Here is a 23,729-nt window from a genome sequence, read left to right as displayed (position 1 = left end):
CCTTGGCCTCCCAGAGTGCTAGGATTACAGGCGTGAGCCACCGCGCCCGGCCTCAAATGTACTTTAAACTCTCAAAGATATAAAATAAACAGGATGAATGCAAAGTGAGGCTGACTCTATGATATCTACTTTCCTCCTCTTCTAGAGAAGTTTTAGCTGAGCACAAGTAAAGACTATTTCCCAGACTTTCTGGAAGCCAGTATGAACACATGATTGCTAAATTTTGATCAATGGGATGTACATGGAAATGATGTAGGCACCTCTAGGTCATGCCCTTGAAGGGAAGATTCGGACTTTTAGATCTTTCTTCCACTTTTTCTTCCAATAGTCTGTCTTTAAAACATAGATGTTATAGTGAGATACTATGTACAACTCAGATGACACTCTGAGGATGGCAGAGGAACAACACAGAGAAGCCTGGGTTCCTGACATTACAGAACTCCCATATTAGCCCTAGATTATTTTTAACCAGATTACTGAAACACAAAATCTTATCTAAATCCACTGTTACTTGGCTTTTGTTACAACAGCTGAACTTGTATCCTAATTATTACAAATATACCTTAGGTATTCAGCAAATACTACAGATTTTTTTTTAAGGGACAAGGTCTCACTCTGTCCTCAAAGCCTACATTACCACATCCAGCTAATTTTTTTATTTTTTGTAGAGATGGGGTCTTGCTATGTTGCCCAGGCTGTACCACAGATTTATATAAACTCCATATAAGCATAAAAGAAATAAGCATTTTGCATCAACTTTGGTGCTAGATTTCCTGCCAGTAACAAACTCTTTTATTTAAAAAGTTTATTGATCACACAGTAATAAATTCTCATTTATTTATTTATAGAGACCGGCTCTCACTCTGTCACCCAGACTAGACAGTGGTACGATCCTAGCTCACTGCAGCATCAAACTCCTGGGCTCAAGGGATCCTCCCACCTCAGCCTCCCCAGTAGCTGAGAGTACAAGCACACACCACCATGCCCAGCTAATTTAAAAAAAAACTTTTTTGTAGAGACTGGGTCTTGCTATATTGCCCAGGCTGGTCTCTAGCTCCTGCTCTCAACTGATCCTCCTATCTGTCCTCCCAAAGTGCTGAGAGGCACTGTGCTCAGCCTAAATTCTCATTTACATGTATCAAGGAAGCTTAGAACAAAAGTTTATCAACTCTATCCTCCTCCAACCTGGCCTCTATTAATTAATGGCATTAGTAGTAGTTAGAGTATAACCTATGGACCTAAAAAAATGAATTTAAGGATTTAGAGCCTTTCAAAATCTATTTTGTTTTTAAGTAAAAGAGTTTCTATATTAGTTGCTACCATTTTTATTAAATACTTATTTCCAAGCATTTATTAAATGTCTACTATATTCCAAGATATGGTAGGTCCTGAGGATATGAATATAAGACATAATCTCTGTCATTAAGGAACAATCTAAGGCCAGGCGCAGTGGCTCATACCTGTAATCCTAGTACTCTGGGAGGCTGAGACGGGAGGATTGCTTGAGCTCAGTTCAAGATGAGCCTGAGTTAAGAGTGAGACCCCATCTCTACTAAAAACAGAAAAATTAGCCGGGTGTCATGGTGTGTGCCTGTAGTCCCAGACACTCAGGAGGCTGAGGCAGGAGGATCACTTGAGCCCAAGAGTCTGAGGTTGCTGTGAGCTAGGCTGAAGCCACAGCACTCTACTCAGGGCAACAGAGTGAGACTCCATCTCAAAAAAAAGGGAACACTCTATTATGGTAGACAAATAAATTACCATGATACAAACTCACATAGGATGCTATGAAAATTCAGAGGAGCACTTACCTAACTCAGATTGTGGGCAAACATTTGTGGAGGAAGAAGGGTGTCAAGGAAAGTTCCCCAAAAGAAGCAGCACCAAAGCTAAGTAAGTCTTCAAGGAAAACAAGATGAGTGGAAGAGAGGGAGAAGGAGGAAGAGAAAGCATGCACAAAAGGAAGGCAAATAAGAACTTGGAAGGTTCAAGAAATTGCAAACATAAGCCTGGGCAACAGAGCAAGACCCTGTCTCTACAAAAAATTAAAAAATTAGCTGGGTGCAATGGCTCAGGCCTGTAATCCCAGCACTTTGGGGGGCTGAGACAGGAGGATCATTTGAGATCAAGAGTTTGAGAGCAGCCTGAGCAACATAATGAGACTGTATTCCTACAAAAAAATAGAAAATAGACAGGTGTGGTGGCATGTACCTATAGGACCAGCTACTCCAGAGGCTGAGGCAGGAGGATCACTTGAATCCAGGAGTTTGAGTTTGCAGTCAGCTATGACGATACCACTGCACTCTAGCCTGGGCAACAGAGCAAGACTGCCTCAAAACAGAAAAAAAAATTGCAAACATAGTTCACCATGGCTAGAGAACAAAATAGGGGAAGAAAATAGGGCAGAGTAGCTGAGCACAACCTAGAGATTAACAAGAAATAAGATTTTCTTCTATGCCATTAGCCAAGTTCAAATCTGTAACTCCATCTAGGACCTCTCTCCTGAGCCCCAGGCTGCCATATCCAACTGCCCACTAGGCATCTCCACTCGAATTTCCTTTGGGCACCACAAATTCAAATCCAAACTCAACTCTCTTATATTAGTGATGGCACCACCATCCACACAATGCCCAAGACATTATCATCCTTGGCTTCTCATTCTCTCTCATTTAAATCATCCACCAGCCAGGTGCAGTAGCTCACACCTGTAATCCTAGCACTCTAGGAGGCCAAGGTGGGAGGACTGCTTGAGCTCAGGAGTTTGAGACCAGCCTGAGCAAGAGTGAGAACCTGTCTCTACTAAAAACAGAAAAAATTAGCTAGGCATGGTAGCATGCACCTGTAGTCCCTGCTACTCAGGAGGTTGAGGAAGGAGGATTGCTTGAGCCCAGGAGTTTGAGGCTGCTGTGAGCTAGGCTGATGCCACAGCATTCTAGCCCAGGCAACAGAGTAAGACTCTGTCTCCAAAAAAATTAAAAAAATAAAATTAAGTAAAAAATAAATCATCCATCCAATCAAATACCAAGTCTTATTGATTAAAACTCTAAATAGCTCTCAAATCTGTGTGTTTCTCTCCACTTCTGCTGTTGCTCCTTTAATTTTATATACTACACTGCTCTAATCTGGATTACAGTAAACAGATCCTAACTGGTTCTGTGCTTCTTTCTTGCCCCCCTTTCAACCCATTGTCCTATTGCAGTGTGGTCTTTGCAGAACACAAACGTATTACTTTCTTGCTTCTTACTGCTGTCAAGCCAAATTCCTAGATCTTATACATAAGATTGGCCCCTTTATCACTCCAAACTTCTATCCCATGCTTTTTCTCACCTTCATGCCCTCAATCATGCTGTTCTCTCTGCTTAGAACTCCCTCACACCCCTCTGCCCCAACTCCCTTTCAGATGTCAATTTTCTCTTGAAAGCTGAACCAGATCAAGTCTAGATAGGTACCTCTCCCTTGTATACCCAAAGTTCTTTATTTAACTGAACTGCAACTGCCTCATTTATCTCTCCCATTAGTGTATGTGCTTCAAGACGACAAGAACCAAGTCTCAGTTTACTGTATATTCATAATGCCTACTATATTCATTTAATAAATGAAGGGCTTTTTATAGGCACTTAAAAGGTTATTAAATTGTGTTTTCAGAGAGTTAAAAATAAAGCTTAAGAAGGGCTAACAACGAGCTATCATGGAAGTGTTTATGATCAGGAAAGTAACAGGAATGTGAATAACAGACTGGTCAGATTCCACAATTCTGAGCCACATTTATCTGTGGAAAGAATGTTTAAAGGTTACAGTGTAGCTGTCTCCCCTCACTCTACTATCCCTGCAACTACCTTGTCTTTCTACCTGCTCCCTTAGCTGTCAGATCTATTCCTACCCCTTCCATTATCACTTCTGCAGATGAGTTCCAAGTAGGTTTCCTAAAAGAATCTCTAAAATGACCTCTAAAAAGAAAGGATCTTCTAGCATCAACCACTTCCATAAGACAGTATTTTAAACCCAGCGTTTCACCTGGAAAATAATATTAAAGAGATAACTTCTAAACATCTGTACTCCCATAATATGCTGAAATAAAAAAAAAAAAAAAAGAGAGTTTACTTACCCATATGCTCTATTGTCAGGCAGGCTGCTATGGGCTCTTACTCCTGGCGGTATAACTCGGACTTCGTTGATATAAACCACACATGGAAAACGAACAACATCTATATGAGAACTTTGCTTTAAAAAGAGGGGGAAGGGGAAACATATGTAAGTAAGTTTGTTTCTCTATTCAAAATTTACTCATCTTCTATTTAATTTTCTCATTTAGAATATCACAAATAACCTTAAAATAAACTCTGTATCATTAAATATATTATTTATGATGCTGTATAAATCATTTTTAAAAAAAAGCTGATGATAAAAAGCACCTACTTAACCCTCCCAATTTGTATAACATTTTCTGCAGTGTATTTACTTCCCTGTTAATGTTTAGCTTAGGCCAATACAGACCCACCCACTCTGAAATCTCTGGAGCCAGAAGCCTTTCAGAATCCTGACTTTTTGGATTTCCAGAAAAGTAATATGATACAAATACCTTATATTATAATATTTAAGACCCCAGTGGCTTAGCCTCTAGGGTAGTACCTTATAATCAAAACATTAATATTTCTGTAGCTAAATGTATCAACATTCACACTATTATTTAGATTATAACAAGCATGATGTCAGTACAGATCAGACTACATGGCCAACTGAATTCAGGGCAGATTTTTCCGCCATTTTTGAATTTCTAAATTACAGACAAGAGACTGTAGATGTGTACTTAGACCAGCTTACTTTGCTAAACTTACATATGAACTAGTATCAAGGGATCAGGGAAGTCATTCAGGTACTGAATGGTTGATGTAAACCCCTACTGAAATCTAAAAAAAAAAATCCATGAACTAAGTTTATCATAATAAAAGAAATGGATAGCATAATTTATATTAGCATAAATTATATTTAGTATATACTTATGTCTATGTATCACTTCACACAGGATTAGACAAACATAGCTCTTGTTTTCAATAATAAAAAATGAAATTTCATATTGTTTTTGGACTATTTTACATCAACTTTTCCTAGCAGTACAGTCAACTGTCACCACCTAGTGGTCAAAGTTCATCACAAGAAGAATGGTTTACATTACATGTACCCAAAAAGACTGAGTCTCTCTTCAAATTGCAAAGAATATCATGCATATCGATAGACCAAAAGAACATGTTCAAGTTAGTCTTTCCAGAAATGCAACAGAGGATGACTTCTTAATTTTGCATTTTAAAATTGGAGACTATAATTAAATATATGGGTACAGAAATCTCAAAATATGTTTACTATTCAAATGTACTTTATTTTTATTTTATTTTTTTTTTATTTTTGAGACAGAGTCTCACTGTGTTGCCCTGGCTAGAGTGCCGTGGCATCAGCCTAGCTCACAGCAACCTCAAACTCCTGGGCTCAAGCAATTCTTCTGTCTCAGCCTCCCGAGTAGCTGGGACTACAGGCATGCGCCACCATGCCCGGCTAATTTTTTTTATATATATATACATATATATATATTTTTACTTGTCCAATTAATTTCTTTCTATTTTTAGTAGAGACGGGGTCTCGCTCTTGCTCAGGCTGGTCTCGAACTCCTGAGCTCAAACAATCCGCCCTCCTTGGCCTCCCAGAGTGCTAGGATTACAGGCGTGAGCCACCGCGCCCGGCCTCAAATGTACTTTAAACTCTCAAAGATATAAAATAAACAGGATGAATGCAAAGTGAGGCTGACTCTATGATATCTACTTTCCTCCTCTTCTAGAGAAGTTTTAGCTGAGCACAAGTAAAGACTATTTCCCAGACTTTCTGGAAGCCAGTATGAACACATGATTGCTAAATTTTGATCAATGGGATGTACATGGAAATGATGTAGGCACCTCTAGGTCATGCCCTTGAAGGGAAGATTCGGACTTTTAGATCTTTCTTCCACTTTTTCTTCCAATAGTCTGTCTTTAAAACATAGATGTTATAGTGAGATACTATGTACAACTCAGATGACACTCTGAGGATGGCAGAGGAACAACACAGAGAAGCCTGGGTTCCTGACATTACAGAACTCCCATATTAGCCCTAGATTATTTTTAACCAGATTACTGAAACACAAAATCTTATCTAAATCCACTGTTACTTGGCTTTTGTTACAACAGCTGAACTTGTATCCTAATTATTACAAATATACCTTAGGTATTCAGCAAATACTACAGATTTTTTTTTAAGGGACAAGGTCTCACTCTGTCCTCAAAGCCTACATTACCACATCCAGCTAATTTTTTTATTTTTTGTAGAGATGGGGTCTTGCTATGTTGCCCAGGCTGTACCACAGATTTATATAAACTCCATATAAGCATAAAAGAAATAAGCATTTTGCATCAACTTTGGTGCTAGATTTCCTGCCAGTAACAAACTCTTTTATTTAAAAAGTTTATTGATCACACAGTAATAAATTCTCATTTATTTATTTATAGAGACCGGCTCTCACTCTGTCACCCAGACTAGACAGTGGTACGATCCTAGCTCACTGCAGCATCAAACTCCTGGGCTCAAGGGATCCTCCCACCTCAGCCTCCCCAGTAGCTGAGAGTACAAGCACACACCACCATGCCCAGCTAATTTAAAAAAAAACTTTTTTGTAGAGACTGGGTCTTGCTATATTGCCCAGGCTGGTCTCTAGCTCCTGCTCTCAACTGATCCTCCTATCTGTCCTCCCAAAGTGCTGAGAGGCACTGTGCTCAGCCTAAATTCTCATTTACATGTATCAAGGAAGCTTAGAACAAAAGTTTATCAACTCTATCCTCCTCCAACCTGGCCTCTATTAATTAATGGCATTAGTAGTAGTTAGAGTATAACCTATGGACCTAAAAAAATGAATTTAAGGATTTAGAGCCTTTCAAAATCTATTTTGTTTTTAAGTAAAAGAGTTTCTATATTAGTTGCTACCATTTTTATTAAATACTTATTTCCAAGCATTTATTAAATGTCTACTATATTCCAAGATATGGTAGGTCCTGAGGATATGAATATAAGACATAATCTCTGTCATTAAGGAACAATCTAAGGCCAGGCGCAGTGGCTCATACCTGTAATCCTAGTACTCTGGGAGGCTGAGACGGGAGGATTGCTTGAGCTCAGTTCAAGATGAGCCTGAGTTAAGAGTGAGACCCCATCTCTACTAAAAACAGAAAAATTAGCCGGGTGTCATGGTGTGTGCCTGTAGTCCCAGACACTCAGGAGGCTGAGGCAGGAGGATCACTTGAGCCCAAGAGTCTGAGGTTGCTGTGAGCTAGGCTGAAGCCACAGCACTCTACTCAGGGCAACAGAGTGAGACTCCATCTCAAAAAAAAGGGAACACTCTATTATGGTAGACAAATAAATTACCATGATACAAACTCACATAGGATGCTATGAAAATTCAGAGGAGCACTTACCTAACTCAGATTGTGGGCAAACATTTGTGGAGGAAGAAGGGTGTCAAGGAAAGTTCCCCAAAAGAAGCAGCACCAAAGCTAAGTAAGTCTTCAAGGAAAACAAGATGAGTGGAAGAGAGGGAGAAGGAGGAAGAGAAAGCATGCACAAAAGGAAGGCAAATAAGAACTTGGAAGGTTCAAGAAATTGCAAACATAAGCCTGGGCAACAGAGCAAGACCCTGTCTCTACAAAAAATTAAAAAATTAGCTGGGTGCAATGGCTCAGGCCTGTAATCCCAGCACTTTGGGGGGCTGAGACAGGAGGATCATTTGAGATCAAGAGTTTGAGAGCAGCCTGAGCAACATAATGAGACTGTATTCCTACAAAAAAATAGAAAATAGACAGGTGTGGTGGCATGTACCTATAGGACCAGCTACTCCAGAGGCTGAGGCAGGAGGATCACTTGAATCCAGGAGTTTGAGTTTGCAGTCAGCTATGACGATACCACTGCACTCTAGCCTGGGCAACAGAGCAAGACTGCCTCAAAACAGAAAAAAAAATTGCAAACATAGTTCACCATGGCTAGAGAACAAAATAGGGGAAGAAAATAGGGCAGAGTAGCTGAGCACAACCTAGAGATTAACAAGAAATAAGATTTTCTTCTATGCCATTAGCCAAGTTCAAATCTGTAACTCCATCTAGGACCTCTCTCCTGAGCCCCAGGCTGCCATATCCAACTGCCCACTAGGCATCTCCACTCGAATTTCCTTTGGGCACCACAAATTCAAATCCAAACTCAACTCTCTTATATTAGTGATGGCACCACCATCCACACAATGCCCAAGACATTATCATCCTTGGCTTCTCATTCTCTCTCATTTAAATCATCCACCAGCCAGGTGCAGTAGCTCACACCTGTAATCCTAGCACTCTAGGAGGCCAAGGTGGGAGGACTGCTTGAGCTCAGGAGTTTGAGACCAGCCTGAGCAAGAGTGAGAACCTGTCTCTACTAAAAACAGAAAAAATTAGCTAGGCATGGTAGCATGCACCTGTAGTCCCTGCTACTCAGGAGGTTGAGGAAGGAGGATTGCTTGAGCCCAGGAGTTTGAGGCTGCTGTGAGCTAGGCTGATGCCACAGCATTCTAGCCCAGGCAACAGAGTAAGACTCTGTCTCCAAAAAAATTAAAAAAATAAAATTAAGTAAAAAATAAATCATCCATCCAATCAAATACCAAGTCTTATTGATTAAAACTCTAAATAGCTCTCAAATCTGTGTGTTTCTCTCCACTTCTGCTGTTGCTCCTTTAATTTTATATACTACACTGCTCTAATCTGGATTACAGTAAACAGATCCTAACTGGTTCTGTGCTTCTTTCTTGCCCCCCTTTCAACCCATTGTCCTATTGCAGTGTGGTCTTTGCAGAACACAAACGTATTACTTTCTTGCTTCTTACTGCTGTCAAGCCAAATTCCTAGATCTTATACATAAGATTGGCCCCTTTATCACTCCAAACTTCTATCCCATGCTTTTTCTCACCTTCATGCCCTCAATCATGCTGTTCTCTCTGCTTAGAACTCCCTCACACCCCTCTGCCCCAACTCCCTTTCAGATGTCAATTTTCTCTTGAAAGCTGAACCAGATCAAGTCTAGATAGGTACCTCTCCCTTGTATACCCAAAGTTCTTTATTTAACTGAACTGCAACTGCCTCATTTATCTCTCCCATTAGTGTATGTGCTTCAAGACGACAAGAACCAAGTCTCAGTTTACTGTATATTCATAATGCCTACTATATTCATTTAATAAATGAAGGGCTTTTTATAGGCACTTAAAAGGTTATTAAATTGTGTTTTCAGAGAGTTAAAAATAAAGCTTAAGAAGGGCTAACAACGAGCTATCATGGAAGTGTTTATGATCAGGAAAGTAACAGGAATGTGAATAACAGACTGGTCAGATTCCACAATTCTGAGCCACATTTATCTGTGGAAAGAATGTTTAAAGGTTACAGTGTAGCTGTCTCCCCTCACTCTACTATCCCTGCAACTACCTTGTCTTTCTACCTGCTCCCTTAGCTGTCAGATCTATTCCTACCCCTTCCATTATCACTTCTGCAGATGAGTTCCAAGTAGGTTTCCTAAAAGAATCTCTAAAATGACCTCTAAAAAGAAAGGATCTTCTAGCATCAACCACTTCCATAAGACAGTATTTTAAACCCAGCGTTTCACCTGGAAAATAATATTAAAGAGATAACTTCTAAACATCTGTACTCCCATAATATGCTGAAATAAAAAAAAAAAAGAAATAACTAAAAATGTATAATATATCTTAAAGAATATGACATCACTGTAAAAAGCCAAAAATCTAAACATATGAGAATTTACTGTATTACATAGAATATCTAAGGAGAGAAACAAGATCGCTAGGGGACAGGAACAGGAGACTCATTTTTTTTTTTGAGACAGTCTCGCTCAGTCACCCAGGCTAGAGTGCAGTGGCGTCATCCTAGCTCACTGCACCCTCAAACTCCTGGGTTCAAGTGATCCTCCTGCCTCAGCCTCCCAAGTAGTTGGGAGCACAGGTACGAATCACCACACCCGCTAATTTTCTACTTTTTGTAGAGACAGGGCTTTTACCTGGGCTGCTGTTAAACTCCTGACCTCAAGCGATCCTGGCACCTTGGCCTCCCAGAGTGCTAGGATTACAGGCATGAGCCACTGTGCCCGGCCGAAAGACTTACTTTTTACCGTATACCCTTTTGTACCTTTTGACTTTGTACCTCTTACCTAGTGGGGAAAAAAAAAAAAACAAAGAAAGAAAGAAAGAAAATTTTTATAAATGAAGCTACTTTTAAAATGTTATACATATGTATTTCTTGATTTATAAAGATGCACAACACATTGATAGGTGACAAAAGAACACAAAACAGTATTACAGTATTGGAACACTAATGTAGGTGGTGGGTGTACACATGTAAGCATAACAATATCAAGTAGAGGATTTGGAAAATATTAATATAAAGAAATCTGTTAATTACAGCTACAAAATACAAAGTAAATACTGATTATAATAGGATTTGAGGGAGAGACAGAGAAAGGAAATAAATTCACTCATATCCTTCAAGACTCAGCTCAAATGTGATCTCTACTAAGCCTTACCCAATCACCTCCAGAGGAAGGTATTTACTACCTGCCCTATCTTCTCATGGTCCTCAATGTTTGTCTAAGAATAAATAAAGGAATAATAAATTAAATATATGATAAACAAATGAATGCCAATTTTCTAAACTAGAATAGTACTAAACTAATTCATCACACGCTTCTTTCTTTCATTTTTGACTGTTCTCTATTTCTGTACACATGGTATGTTTTGTTCTGATCCAACTACTGCCCCCATTGTGAGTTTTCTAAAGCCTCACTGGAATTATAGTAATTGAACAAACAAGGCTAACTGACTAACATGAAATGTGAGACCATACTTAATGTATTGTCCATAAGAAATGCCAAGGTTCTCCAACTTTTGTCTTTTACAGACAATTAGTTAAATTAGAAGATCAAGCCTGTCAATTTTTTATTTTGCCAAGTAAAGCATTAAGATACAACCACTACCCACTATGATTATCTCCTAAAAGAAAGAACATTTTAAACATTTTTCATTCAAATACTTATTGAGCACCTACATTTTGCTAAATACTGTCCAAGGCACTGGAGATACAGCTGAAAGCAAGAGACATTCTACATACCCTCATGAAGCCTGACACTAGAACACACTCTTGATAAAAATAAAAGAAATAATCTCTGAAGAATAGTTTTCTAAATTAAGTTTGCACTAAAACAAAGATGAGGTTTGCCCTTTTTTGCTTCAATTTTTCTGTGGCCTTCGCTAAGGTTCATTTTTGATCGACTTTGGGGAACCTTTAGTTAACTAGCCATATTCAATTTACATATGACAGGGCCAATCATACGTTCAGGGGCGTTCAAGTAATTTGGTACAGAAAGATTACTCCACGACACCTGACCCCGGCCCCTCAAAACAATTATATGCTTTCTGACGATAGTATGACTATAATTCTCTCAACTCTCCTCTCTTCAGAAGTATTCTCCATGAAAAGGGCTTTCCGTGAAAGCAGCTCACGTCCCAACGTGGGAAATCTTTCCAAGAGATTAAGTATAAAAGTTTCAAGACAAACTGAAGAACGCCGCAATCCTAAACCGGATGACTGTCACAACTGGGGCAACATAACTCCCGTTAGAAAAAAGCCCAAAGAGAAGGGGTTTAGAAACATCGTGACTCGGAAACCACGAAGCCAGCGTGAGCTGCTCAGACCCCGGCACTACTGTCAAACACAAGCTACCCAAGACCCCTCCCAAACGCCACCTGAAGTAAACCTGAGAACCATGATCCTTTTCAAGGCCCAAAGCTGACACAAAAATATTTTTTAAAAAATTTAAAAAGTAATGCAAATAGAGCAACCAACTCGACCAAAGACGCGGGGGGCCCAAGTTAAGCAGGGAAATGAAGGGGCTGCTGGCGTGCTCCCTCCGACACGGTGATCACACTGTTGAGGGGAGGAGGTGTGTGTATGTGAGGAATTAGAACGGCGATCGGCAGAAAGAAAAGTCAAGAATGCCTAGCGATTTTGTAAGGGTCCCCAAGTCGAGAAATAGGGTCGGAATCAATTCGCCAAGTCTTACCTCAGCGCTTGGGTGTTTAAAAGTATCTAAAAATAGCAGTTCCATCGCCGAGTCCACCGCCATGTTTGCCGCGGGCGGGGAACGGGGGGAGGACTTCCGGGGCAGCGCTCCAACCTCTGCGATAGCGGCTCAGGAGAGGGAGAATACCGCAGCACTTCCGGCGGCCAGGGCGCTAGCGCCGCAAGCCTCAGCCTATCCCAACGCGCCCTTGCTGACCGAAGTCGCCGGCCCCACCTTCTCCAGCGCGGCGGAGGGCGCCCTCGGAACGCGGAGAGAGAGGAGGAGGGAAGATAGAAGAGGTCTACGGAGTCTCCAGTGAGCCAAACCTGTTGTTCTACCGCGTTGCAGAGCCACGACGGCCTCCGGGTGGTGGAGCACAGAACCGGCTTTGGAGGTGGAGGATGGGGAGGGAACGCCGGCAACTCTGGCTACCCGCCCCGCACACCTTCAGGAAAGCGGCTTTTTCAGCACTGGGAGCACAAAGATGCAGTGAGCGAGATTGCAAAGTAAGACGTTTTAAATAGAAGAAAAGAAACTGTTGTCCCATCAAACGAAGAGATTCTTTGTTTCCTTGTCTGTAAAATGTGAAGAGTAATACTTATACCACAGGATGATTGTGAGGATTAATTAAAATAAAATGCAAGGCCTTGTATAAGGTGAAATGCCATGAACTATAGAAAGGAGGTAGAGTGAAAAGCCTCCCTGTTGGGTGTTGATGAGCACTGGAACAACTGGAACTAACATAGCTGGTTTGGTAGTATTAATTGGCAGAAACCCTTGGGAGAGCAGTTAGCAAATAGTAAAATTACATGTGCCTATCCCTTTTCTAGGAAAATTGTTGCGCACGTGCCCAAAGAAATACCTACAAATACAAGAATGTTTATAGCACACTTTATAGTTCCAAAAGAGCAGGAAGCTTAATTGCCATTAACAGAAGTAGTAAGTAAACGGTGGCGTATTTTTTTTTTTTTTTTTTTGAGACAGAGTCTCGCTTTTGTTGTCTGGGCTAGAGTGAGTGCCGTGGCATCATCCTAGCTCACAGCAACCTCAAACTCCTGGGCTCAAGCAATCCTCCTGCCTCAGCCTCCCGAGTAGCTGGGACTACAGGCATGTGCCACCATGCCCAGCTAATTTTTTCTATATATTTTTAGTTGTTCGATTAATTTCTTTCTATTTTTAGTAGAGATGGGCTCTCGCTCTTGCTCAGGCTGGTTTCGAACTCCTGAGCTCAAACAATCCGCCCGCCTCGGCCTCCCAGAGAGCTAGGATTAGGGGCGTGAGCCACCGCGCCAGGCCGGTGTATTTATATAATAGTATATAGCAGGTAGAAAGCATGATCTAGTGCTACATCTACTGGCATGGACAATCTAAAAAACATGGGTAGGCAAACACAAGTTGAAAAATATGTAGTGTAAATTAGCACTTATACAGCTAAAAAAATGCAAAATAATATAAAATTTTAGGGGCATATGTAATAAAATTATAAAGAAATGCATTGGAAGTATTAAAAACTAAAATTTCAAGATAGTGGTGAGCTGGAGGGAGATGTAATGGAAAAGAATAAAGGGACTTCAGATGCCTTCATAATGTTTTATTCTTTAGGTTGGTGGTGGTTTAACAGGTGTGCCTTACATTATCCTTTGTATCTTTCTATATGTCTGAAATATTTAATAATAATTTGTTAAAGTAAATCTCCCACCTATTTTCTCAGCTATCCAATTGCCTCTGTTAGCTAACAATTTATCCCATTTATTATTTGTTTTCCAACAGAACCAGTTCCTTCATTGATATTTATTATTTCCAGCTTTTTTCAATTTTCTAATTCTTCAGTTTCTGCTTTTGAATTTACTAATGCCTTTCTTTTGCTATCTTTAGGCTTATATGCCATTCGCTTTCTAATTTCTACAGTTGATGCTTAATTTATTTATATTCATATTTCTCATTACTCTATGTCTATCAATTTTCCCCTGAACTCTGCTTTAACTGTAAAAATATCATGTAGTGATTTCACTATTGCTGTTTCTTACATAGCCTGATTTTCTTAGCTTTAATGTTTTTTTGATCTGAGAGTATTGTGAGATAGCTTTTTAAAATATTAATAGACTATATTTTTAGAGCAGTTTTATAGGAAATTAAGCAGATAGCACAAAAGGTTCCCATATACCATCTCTTTCCTCACTCAAAGACTCCCCTATTATTAATATCTTGCGTTAGCTTGGTACATTTATTACAACTGATGAACCAGTATTAATAGATTATTATTAACTAAAGTCCATAGTTTAGGGTTTACTGTTAGTATTGTACAGTTTTGACAAATGCATAATGTGTTATATCCACCATTACGGTCTCATACAGGATAGTTCCACTGCCCTAAAAATTTCCTGTGCTCCAGCTACTTATCCCTCCTTCCTTCCTTGCAACCACTGATCTTTTTACTGTTTTTATAGTTTGCCTTCTGTGCAATGTCTTAAGTTAGAATCATGCAGTACGTGGTCATTTCAGACTGGCTTCTTTAAGCAAAAAAATTTAAAAAGTAGTTGGGTGTGGTGATGTGCACCTGTAGTCACAGCTACTCAGGAGATTGAAGCAGGAGGATCACTTGAGCCCAGGAATTCAAAGTTACAGTGCGCTATGACTGGGCTACTGCACTCTAGCCTGGGCAACAGAGCAAGACCCTGTCTTTTTAAAAAAAATCGAATCTAACAATCTGTGCCTTGAATTGGGGTGTGTAGAACATTTACATTCAATGAGGCGGTTGAATGCTTGCTATTACACTCAGTGATACACTCAGTGATGTGGAGAATAAATGTTCCTTTTAGTTCTTTGTTCTTCTTTTCTCTTTTTCTACACTCCTATAGATTTTTTTTTTTTTTTTGAGACAGAGTCTTGCTCTGTGGCCCGGGGTGGAATGCAATGGTGTCATCATAGCTCACTGCAACCTCAAACTCCTGGACTCAAGCAAGCCTTCTGTCTCAGTCTCCTGAGACAGAAGGGACTGTAGCTGGGACTACAGGTGCACGCCATGACACCCAGTTAATTTTTTCATTTTTAGCAGAGACAGGGTCTCCCTCTTGCTCAGGCTGGTCTCAAACTCCTGAGCTCAAGCAATCTTCCCGCCTCAGCCTCCCAGAGGGCTTGGACTACGGGCATGAGCCACCACGCCCAGCCAGAATAATTATTTTTTATCATTCAATCAGTATCTATCTTACTGACTTTTGAGCTATACCTATTTTATTTTTTTAGCAGTTGCTTTAGGGATTTTTTAAACTTATTACAGCCTACCTTTGCATTAGTCTGGGTTAAATCAGGAGAGAGAAATGATAAAGTAACTTAACCAAGAAATTTAAAGAATTAAATCAGGCATGGTGGTGCTTGTGTCCAGTCCCACCTACTCCAGAGGCTGAGGCAGGAGAATCACTTGAGCCCAGGAGTTCAAGTCCAGCCTGGGCAACATAGCAACAACCCTCCCCCCAATCTCTAAAAAACAAAAATAGAAAAATTGATTGTCAACTATACCAAAAAGGCAGTAGAGGTATACCTCGTTTTATTGCTTTTCACAGACAATTGTGTTTTTTTACAAATTAAAGGGTTGTGGCAACCCTGTGTTGAGCAAGTCTGTCAGTACCCATTTTTTCCAATAGCATGTGCTAACTTGGTGTCTCTGTGTCACATTTTGGTAATTCTCACAATATATCAAAATTTTCATTGTATTTGTTATGGTTATCCGTGATCACTGATCTTTGATGTTACTGTTGTTTAAATCAAAATAAAATATACAGATAAAGCTCTAATGTGTTATTTGGGAAGAAAGAATTGCATTTTGGCACATACAAGCAGACTGGGTGGTCTTTGGTATGTCTGAAGAACAAATAGAAGGTTAGAAGTTTTTAAAAAGGAGAAATATTATGTATTGCTCTTTGAGAAAGTTCATTGGCACTACTTAGGGTTTGGAGAGCTGGCAAAATTAGTCCAAGAGTTGTAGCAAGTTATCTCAGAAGCATAGATAAAACTGGTTTCACGTTACAATAAGCAATTTAGCAGTCAGGCTTGCAGAGAATTACATTCTTGGAGCAATGTTGTATACCCTCGGTGCTTTTTCCCCTGGCTTCTCAACTCTGTTTTCGTTGGGCATGACAAGAATGACCCAATTTGCATCACCAACTTTAATACTTTTGGCCCAGTGCGGTGGCTCAGGCCTGTAATCTTAGCACTTTGGGAAGCCAAGGTGGGAGGATTGCTTGAGGCCAGGAGTTTAAGACCAGCCTGAGCAAGAGCAAGACCCCCATCTCTACAAAAATTAGAAAAATTAGCCAGGCATGGCGGCACATGCCTGTAGTCGCAGCCACTTAGGTGGCTAAGGCAGGAGGATCACTTGAGCTCAGAAGTTAAAAGTTGCACTGAGCTATGATGATACCACTGCACTCTACCCAGGGAACAGAGCAAAACCTTGTTTCAAAAAAAATACTATATATGTATGTTTGAATTTATAGACTATCTTTTTTTTTTTTTTTTTTTTGTAGACAGAGTCTTGCTCTGTTGCCCGGGCTAGAGTGCCGTGGCGTCAGCCTAGCTCACAGCAACCTCGAACTCCTGGGATCAAGCGATCCTTCTGCCTCAGCCTCCCAAGTAGCTGGGACTACAGGCATGTGCCACCATGCCCGGCTAATTTTTTCTATGTATTTTTAGTTATCCGATTAATTTCTTTTTATTTTTAGTAGAGACGGGGTCTCACTCTTGCTCAGGCTGGTCTCAAACCCCTGAGCTCAAACAATCTGCCCGCCTCGGCCTCCCAGAATGCTAGGATTACAGGTGTGAGCCACCGCGCCCGGCCTAAAAATAAAAGTTTTTACAGAGAGGTAAAAAACTGAGAGGTAAAAAAACTTGTGTAGACAACTCTTTCACAAACATTTGTTAACACAGAACAGTGAAATAAAATGGTTTTTGGAGGGGGTGGCCAGGTCAACAAATAGTGTTTTTAAGTTGAGAGATAACAGAACATGTAGACTGACGGGAACAAAGCAATGAAGAGAGAGCAGAAACGTCTTAGGCAGTGAAGTATGGAATAGAGACGAGTGGTGCCTGGTAGCCAAGTAGAGGGTGCCCTTGGTAGAAAGAAAGCCTGCTCTCTGGTACCCAGGGGAAGAAGGAGTCCATGAGTGGAGATGCAAATGCAGGTATAGATTTAGTATGTGGAAATTGAGGAAGTTCCTTTCTGAAGGTTTCTGTTGTCTCAGAAGGGTCATCAGCTGTGATTGAGAGGGCAGAAGGGAGTGTAAGAAGTGAAAAATTAGAGAAGGTATTAACTGGACTTCTGGGAGAGCCCAGAATCCATGCCTGGCTATCTATCATGTGTCATAGTGTGTAGAGCCCTATATTCACTTCTTGTTCACTCTTTCCTTGTCCATACCACACCACATTAATGATGCAGCCATTCCAAGCTAGGTATGTCTCCCTTAATACAGAGTTATTTCACATCTCAGTGCCTTGCTTGCATGGTGTCCTCTGCCTTGAATATGGCCTTTCCAATATGATTTTCCAAAACCTACATACAGTTACAATAGCATCCAAAACAAAAAGATCCTTAGAAATAAATTTAACCAAGGAGGTGAAAGACTTGTACACTGATAACTACCAAATATTGCTGGAAAAAAGTAGACCTGAATAAATGGAAAGACATTTCATGTTCATGAATTGGAAGACTTAATGTTGTTAAGATGGCAATACTACCCAACTGATTTACAGATTTATTGCAATCCTTATCAAAATTCCAATGGCTTTTTTTTTGCACAGATAGAAAAACTGATCCTCAGATTCGTATGTAATTTCAAGGGGCCCCAAATAGCCAAAACAATCTTGAAAATGAAGAAGAAAGTTGGAGGTCTCACATTTCCTGATTTCAAAACTTACTATAAAGCTATAGTAATCAAAACAGTGTGGTAGTGGCATAAAGATAGACATATAGGTCAATGGAATAGAATAAAGAGTCCAAAAATAAACCTTTACATGTATTATAAATTGATTTTCAACAAAGGTGCCAAGACTATTCAATAGGGGAAAAAATAATCTCAACAGATGGTGTGGGATAACTGGATGCTATGGATTGATTATTTGTCCCCCACAAAGCTCATGTTGAAGTTTAATACCCAATGTGTCAGTATTGAGAAGTAGGAACTTTCAACAGGTGATTATATCATGAGTGCTCTGCCCTCATGATTGGATTAATCCGTTCGTGGATCAATGGGTTAATGGGTTATCATGGGAGGGGAACTGGTGGCTTTATAAAAAGAGGAAGAGAGACCTGAATTAGCATGAGAGCATTTTCACCCCCTTGCCATATGATGCTGTTCTGCGCCACCTTAGGATGCTGCAGAATCCCCAGCAGCAAAAAGGGTCTTACCAGATGTAGCCCCTTAACCATAGACTTCCCACCCTCCAGAACTGTGAGCCAATAAATTTCTGTTCAGTATAAGTTACCCAGGCTCAGATATTCTGTTACAATAGCACAGACTAATATAACATACAGAATGGGAGAAAATATTTGCAAATTATATATCTAATAGGATCTACTCCGCAGAATATATAAAGAGCTTTTACAACTTATCAACAAAAAGACAAACCACCCAATTTAAAAATGGGTAAAGGACTTGAATAGACATTTCCCAAAGAAGATGTACAAATGGCCAACAAGAAAAAAATGTTCAACATCTTTAGTCCCTAGGAAAAGGCAAATAGAAACCACAGTGATATACCACCTCACACCCACACTAGAATAGCTATAGTTAAAAAAAAATAACAAAATGACAAGTGTTAGCAAGGACATGGAGAAATTAGAACCTTTGTACATTGCTGACGGGAATATAAAATGGTACAGCCACTGTGGAAAGCAGTTTGATGATTCCTCAAAAAGTTAAACATAGAATTACCATATAATCCTGAATTCCGCTGCTAGGTATGTACTAAAAGAACTGAAAATAGGTACTTAAGGGCTGGGTGCAATGGCTCATGCCTGTAATCCCAGCACTTTGGGAAGCTGAGGCAGGAGGATTGCTTGAGGCCAGGAGTTTGAGACCAGCCTGGGGAACATGGTGAGATCCTGTCGCTATGTTAGAGGAACTTCTGAGAAATGGTATTAAGAAACTTCTGGGAAATTCCGCTAAAACTGCACAACAGTTAAGCAAAGTTATAAGCCTGTAACAAAACAAATGCCTGTAAAAACTACTGCTAATTGGCTAGCTTTTGAATCCTGTTGCTAATTGGTTAACCCCTTATGCTTGTACATAAGTGGTTGCATGTATGCATACAAGCTATTGGATTGTGTAACCCCCCAAAAATATAAAACTAGACAAAAATAAGGAAGCGGTGCTCAGAATTTGGAGACAAGTCTCCTCTGGGCCCGCCAGCGAATAAAACGCTGACTCTCCAAGACTCTCCGAGTGCGGCTCGGTTATTCCCTTCGGGGGACCGGTCGCTGTAACACTTGCTGTAGCATTTGGTTCCCTGACCGGGAAAGCCGACCGCGCTGGCCCTTTAAAGCCACCGGATCGGGGACGGGCGCGGCAGACGGCGGGATCTCTGCGACTGCTGCGAGCTGGTGCCAACCGCCTCTTTCTGGAATCCTCGCTCCTCGAGAGTTCCCGCCGGCCGCGGCCCCGAACTTGCCCGGACGCGGACGCGCGGGAGAGAAGGACCAGTCGGACTGGGTTGCAGACATCGGAAAGATAAGGTCCCGGGGCTCGACCAAGTCAGGCCCGCCAGTAAACGAAAGAATGGCTTCCTAGGCGGAAAAGGAGCTTCATCACCTCCTAAGATTAGGGACTCCCCTGGGTGGGAACGTGCTAACCGCTTGTCTGTTTGAACTTGTCTGACTGAGTGAGTGAAGCTCGGTGGCTGCTTGCGGTCATCGCGCCTGTGGTCCCACAGCTACGGCATTTGAATGGGTCCTAACCTGCGGTTCTGTGGCGGCGGCGTAAGGCATAACCGCGATTCGCTCCCCGTAATAGGGAGCGACCGAGCCCGGGGTTTGTACGGGTACGCCTTAGCCAAGACGCGCCTAAGCTCCCGCGAGGGACGCAGCCAGGCGGACATCTGAAAGCCCTGACCCTCGTTTGTCTTGCGACACCGTTCATGACAAAAGAGGGAGGTCAAGGAAAATAGGAAACCCTAAAACAGGTCAAAAAGGAGTGCTGCCCGTGATGTAAAAAGCGGGACCGTTGGTGTAGAGATGCGCGGGTCAGAGTCCAAACCAACGGTCCTAAAGTGCATGTTAAAAACTTCAAGAAAGGCTGTGTGAAGGATTACGGTGTCACTATGACAGCCAACAGCCTTAAAACCCCCCGTAAAGTGGAGTGGTCCAATATGGGGACCCTCAACCTTCCCACTATATGTACAGTGTAGAGGGTCTTGGGTGGAAATTGCCCAAACCTTGCCCCCTTGTGTTCGGTTCTGCGCTGAAGAAGAAGGGCCAGAGTAGGGTTCTACTAAGCCAGTCTCAGAACAAAGTTCATCCATCAGGAAGCCACCACCAAGGAACTACTATCGCCCTACAGCCCGGTGGTACATCTGCCTCTCAAACCCGCCCCCCTAGTAGCGCCAGGCATTCCACCGTCATCAGTTTTCTGTTCGGAGAAGCTTTAGCTACAGATCTTGCCTCTCTTCCGCAAGAAGAGACCCGCTGCACGCTGCTACCTTGATTTCCACATTTCCCATGGAAGCCGCACACTGAGGCATGAGCGCAAGTACACCATTTGTACCATCCCGAGGCCCGTTGGGCGGAGACAGCTCCAAAGGTTTAGCTGTGGGGACTCTAAATCCTGCCAACTTTCTGCCTACCGAGCGGGGACCCCCGGTGCTGAAACCATAAAAGAGGTCTGTGCAAGTCAGCCAAATCTAACAGGACCCCCTGTGCCGAAGCCATAGAAGAGGTCTATGCAAGTCGGCCAGATCTAACGGGACCCCCGGTGCCAAAGCCAGAAAAGAGGTCTATGCGAGTCAGCCAGATCTGACGGGACCCCCGGTGCCGGAGAAGAGGTCTATGCAAGTTACCCAGATCTGAGAAACAAACCGGTACTGGCACCAGACAGATGGTAACAGCCTTGTCCAGAAAGGCAGAAGCAGCTGGCAGGTTATACTGTCACCACGGTAGACAAGGTCAGTACGTCAGCTCCTCTGCCCCAGGGCTACTCAACACAAAGGGCAGAGCAATAAACCCTCATCTGAGCTCTCAGGTACCCCCAAGGGCAGCAGCGGGCCTTGCAAAAAAACAACCATGGGTTAAAGAGGCAAGGCAACAGCTACAGCAGGCCAAAGTAAAAGGGGCACGCTACAGTCGCCCTGGAAAACAGCCCAGTGTAGCACCAAGGTAGACCCGCAAAGCAAGCGCGCCTCCTTCACAGAGAAGACGGTGCAGCGAAGGGCGCTCTGCAGAAAAGCAAAACAGCAGGCACAACAACAAGCAGAAGCCGGACGTGCCCACAAGAAAGCAGAACGCGAGCTGGAGTACTAACAGCTAAGGGCCAATGGGGCGCCAAGACTGCGACTGCGAGCAGAAGAGGAAGCGCAGCAGAAAAGCCTGGCACGGACTAAGACTAAAAACCAGAAAAAGGGGGGACAAAGCGCAAGGCGCAGCAAAGCGGGAAGACTAAAAAAACAAGCCGTGCACCAGGGAAAACTAGCCAAGCAAGGCACTGCGCAGCAGCGCCTGCCCAAGGTGGCCGCAGCCACGCAAGAGCACCAGAAGTTAACAGCCAAGTTAGCCGAGGTGCAAGCTAAGATGGAGAGAAAAGGCCAAGCAGCAGCAGCAGTAAGCCGAAGAAGACACAGCACAGCAACAAGCCGAGATGACGCGTGTGCTTAAGAGGTCCTCCCCGAGGCGCTGAAAACCCAAGACGCAGGGAAAGTAGAGCACATAAACCGAACCCTCAAAACCACACTAGCAAAGCTGTCAGGAAACACAGTTACCCTAGGTAAATATGTTAAGTCTGGCTCTGCTGAAAGTTAAGTGTACCCCGGCCCCAGCAGGTATACACCTTTTGAAATCTTATATAGCAGACCACCTCCCCTTATTAGGCGGCTAAAGGGAGACATTAAGCAGCTAAAAAAGCTAAACCTAAACAAACATCTCCAAGCTCTAGCCAAAACCATAGCCCACATTCATCAATCTGTCCTAGAGAGGAGCCCAGTCTCCTTGGGACTTCCCATTCACCCCCACCAACCCAGGGACCTAGTCTAGATAAAAAATTTAAAAAAAACAACCCCATACTGTAATTCTGGTTACTCCCACCACTGTTAAAGTTACAGGTATCGCTCCATGGATCCACCACTCCCGGGTAAAAGAGGCAAAACCTGACAGGACAACCAGTCACTGGACTGTGAGGCCAGGTCAACAAGACCCGCTGAAGGTCTGCCGCTGGGGCCGACTGCACCCGTGACCGAGCAAGAACGAATAAAACTGCAGACGCTGTCCTCCATCAGGGCAATAGCAACTTACTGAAATTGAACTCGGGGCCTCAGCTCCAAAGAAGTAGACTAAAATACAAAAAATATTCCTAACTGTACCTTATTAAGTCATTACAAAATGTCTATTCATGTGCTGCTCATAATTAAAGCTTTTTGGGCCTTCGTCCCCACAAAAAAAAAAAAAAGTTACCAGCCTCTGTCCCGCGAGATGTTCTAATAGCAACCTAAACAACATCAATTAGCACACTTTAGGGCAGCCCAACTAGGGCGTCAATAACAGGCTCAAGCAACTCACCGGAAGGCACATAAGTTCAGGGTTCTCAACAGCCGCCTACATGGTCCAGGAGTGCTGCACCTCCTCCAGGCCCTGTCACCACGAGGAAAAAGCAATATTAAACTAAAACTTGCACCTTAGTCTTTCTAACCCCGGATGTCTCCATCTTTCAAACCTCAAAACTAGAGGCCCAGTTAAGCCAGAGCTCTTACAAAAGAGATAGCAGCTAAAATAAAAACAAAAATAAACAAGCCTTAAATCTACTAACTGCCAAAAGAGAGAAACCTGCGTGTTTCTAAAAAAAAAGTGTTGTTAGTATATAAATCAGTCAAAAATTATAACCACTAAGGTTGATGCCATTATATAACATTTAAAGGCATCAAAAGGGGGGAATAATGTTAGGGGAACTTCTGAGAAATGGTATTAAGAAACTTCTGGGAAATTCCACTAAAATCGCAAAACAGTTAAGCAAAGTTATAAGCCTGCCACAAAACAAATGCCTGTAAAAACTACTGCTAATTGGCTATCTTTTGAATCCTGTTGCTAATTGGTTAACCACTTATGCTTGTATGCTATGGGATGTGTGTAACCCAAAAAAATATAAAACCAGACAAAAATAAGGAAGCGGTGCTCAGAATTTGGAGACAAGTCTCCTCTGGGCCTGCCGGCGAATAAAACGCTGACTCTTCAACTCTACGCGTGCCGCTCGGTTATTCCCTTCGGGACCAGTCGCTGTAACGCTTGCTGTAACAGCTACACAACATTTTTTTTTTTTTTGAGACAGAGTCTCACTGTGTTGCCCGGGCTAGAGTGCCGTGGCGTCAGCCTAGCTCACAGCAACCTC

The 23,729-nt window shown here is 42.0% G+C and overlaps 1 protein-coding gene across 2 annotated transcripts in view; it reads right to left on the bottom strand.

Annotated features, from left to right (window-relative positions):
- Positions 1-12,301, bottom strand: part of KIAA1429 (KIAA1429 ortholog) — a 74,738-nt gene extending 62,437 nt beyond the window's left edge. For both annotated transcript variants that reach the window (XM_012643630.1, XM_012643631.1), the window contains exons 1-2: positions 12,157-12,301; positions 4,103-4,218 (exon numbers count right to left, since the gene is read on the bottom strand). In XM_012643630.1, the coding sequence (XP_012499084.1) occupies positions 4,103-4,218; positions 12,157-12,219 (179 nt within the window). In that variant the 5' untranslated portion in view covers positions 12,220-12,301. The remainder of the gene's footprint in view (positions 1-4,102; positions 4,219-12,156) is intronic.
- Between the last annotated feature and the right edge of the window lie 11,428 nt (positions 12,302-23,729).

This window comes from Propithecus coquereli, unplaced genomic scaffold, assembly GCF_000956105.1.
Source record: "Propithecus coquereli isolate 6110/MARCELLA unplaced genomic scaffold, Pcoq_1.0 Scaffold2, whole genome shotgun sequence".
NCBI classification, from domain to species: Eukaryota; Metazoa; Chordata; class Mammalia; order Primates; family Indriidae; genus Propithecus; species Propithecus coquereli.
The sequence above is the reverse complement of the archived record's forward strand: the minus strand, read 5'-3'. Positions and strand labels throughout refer to the sequence as shown.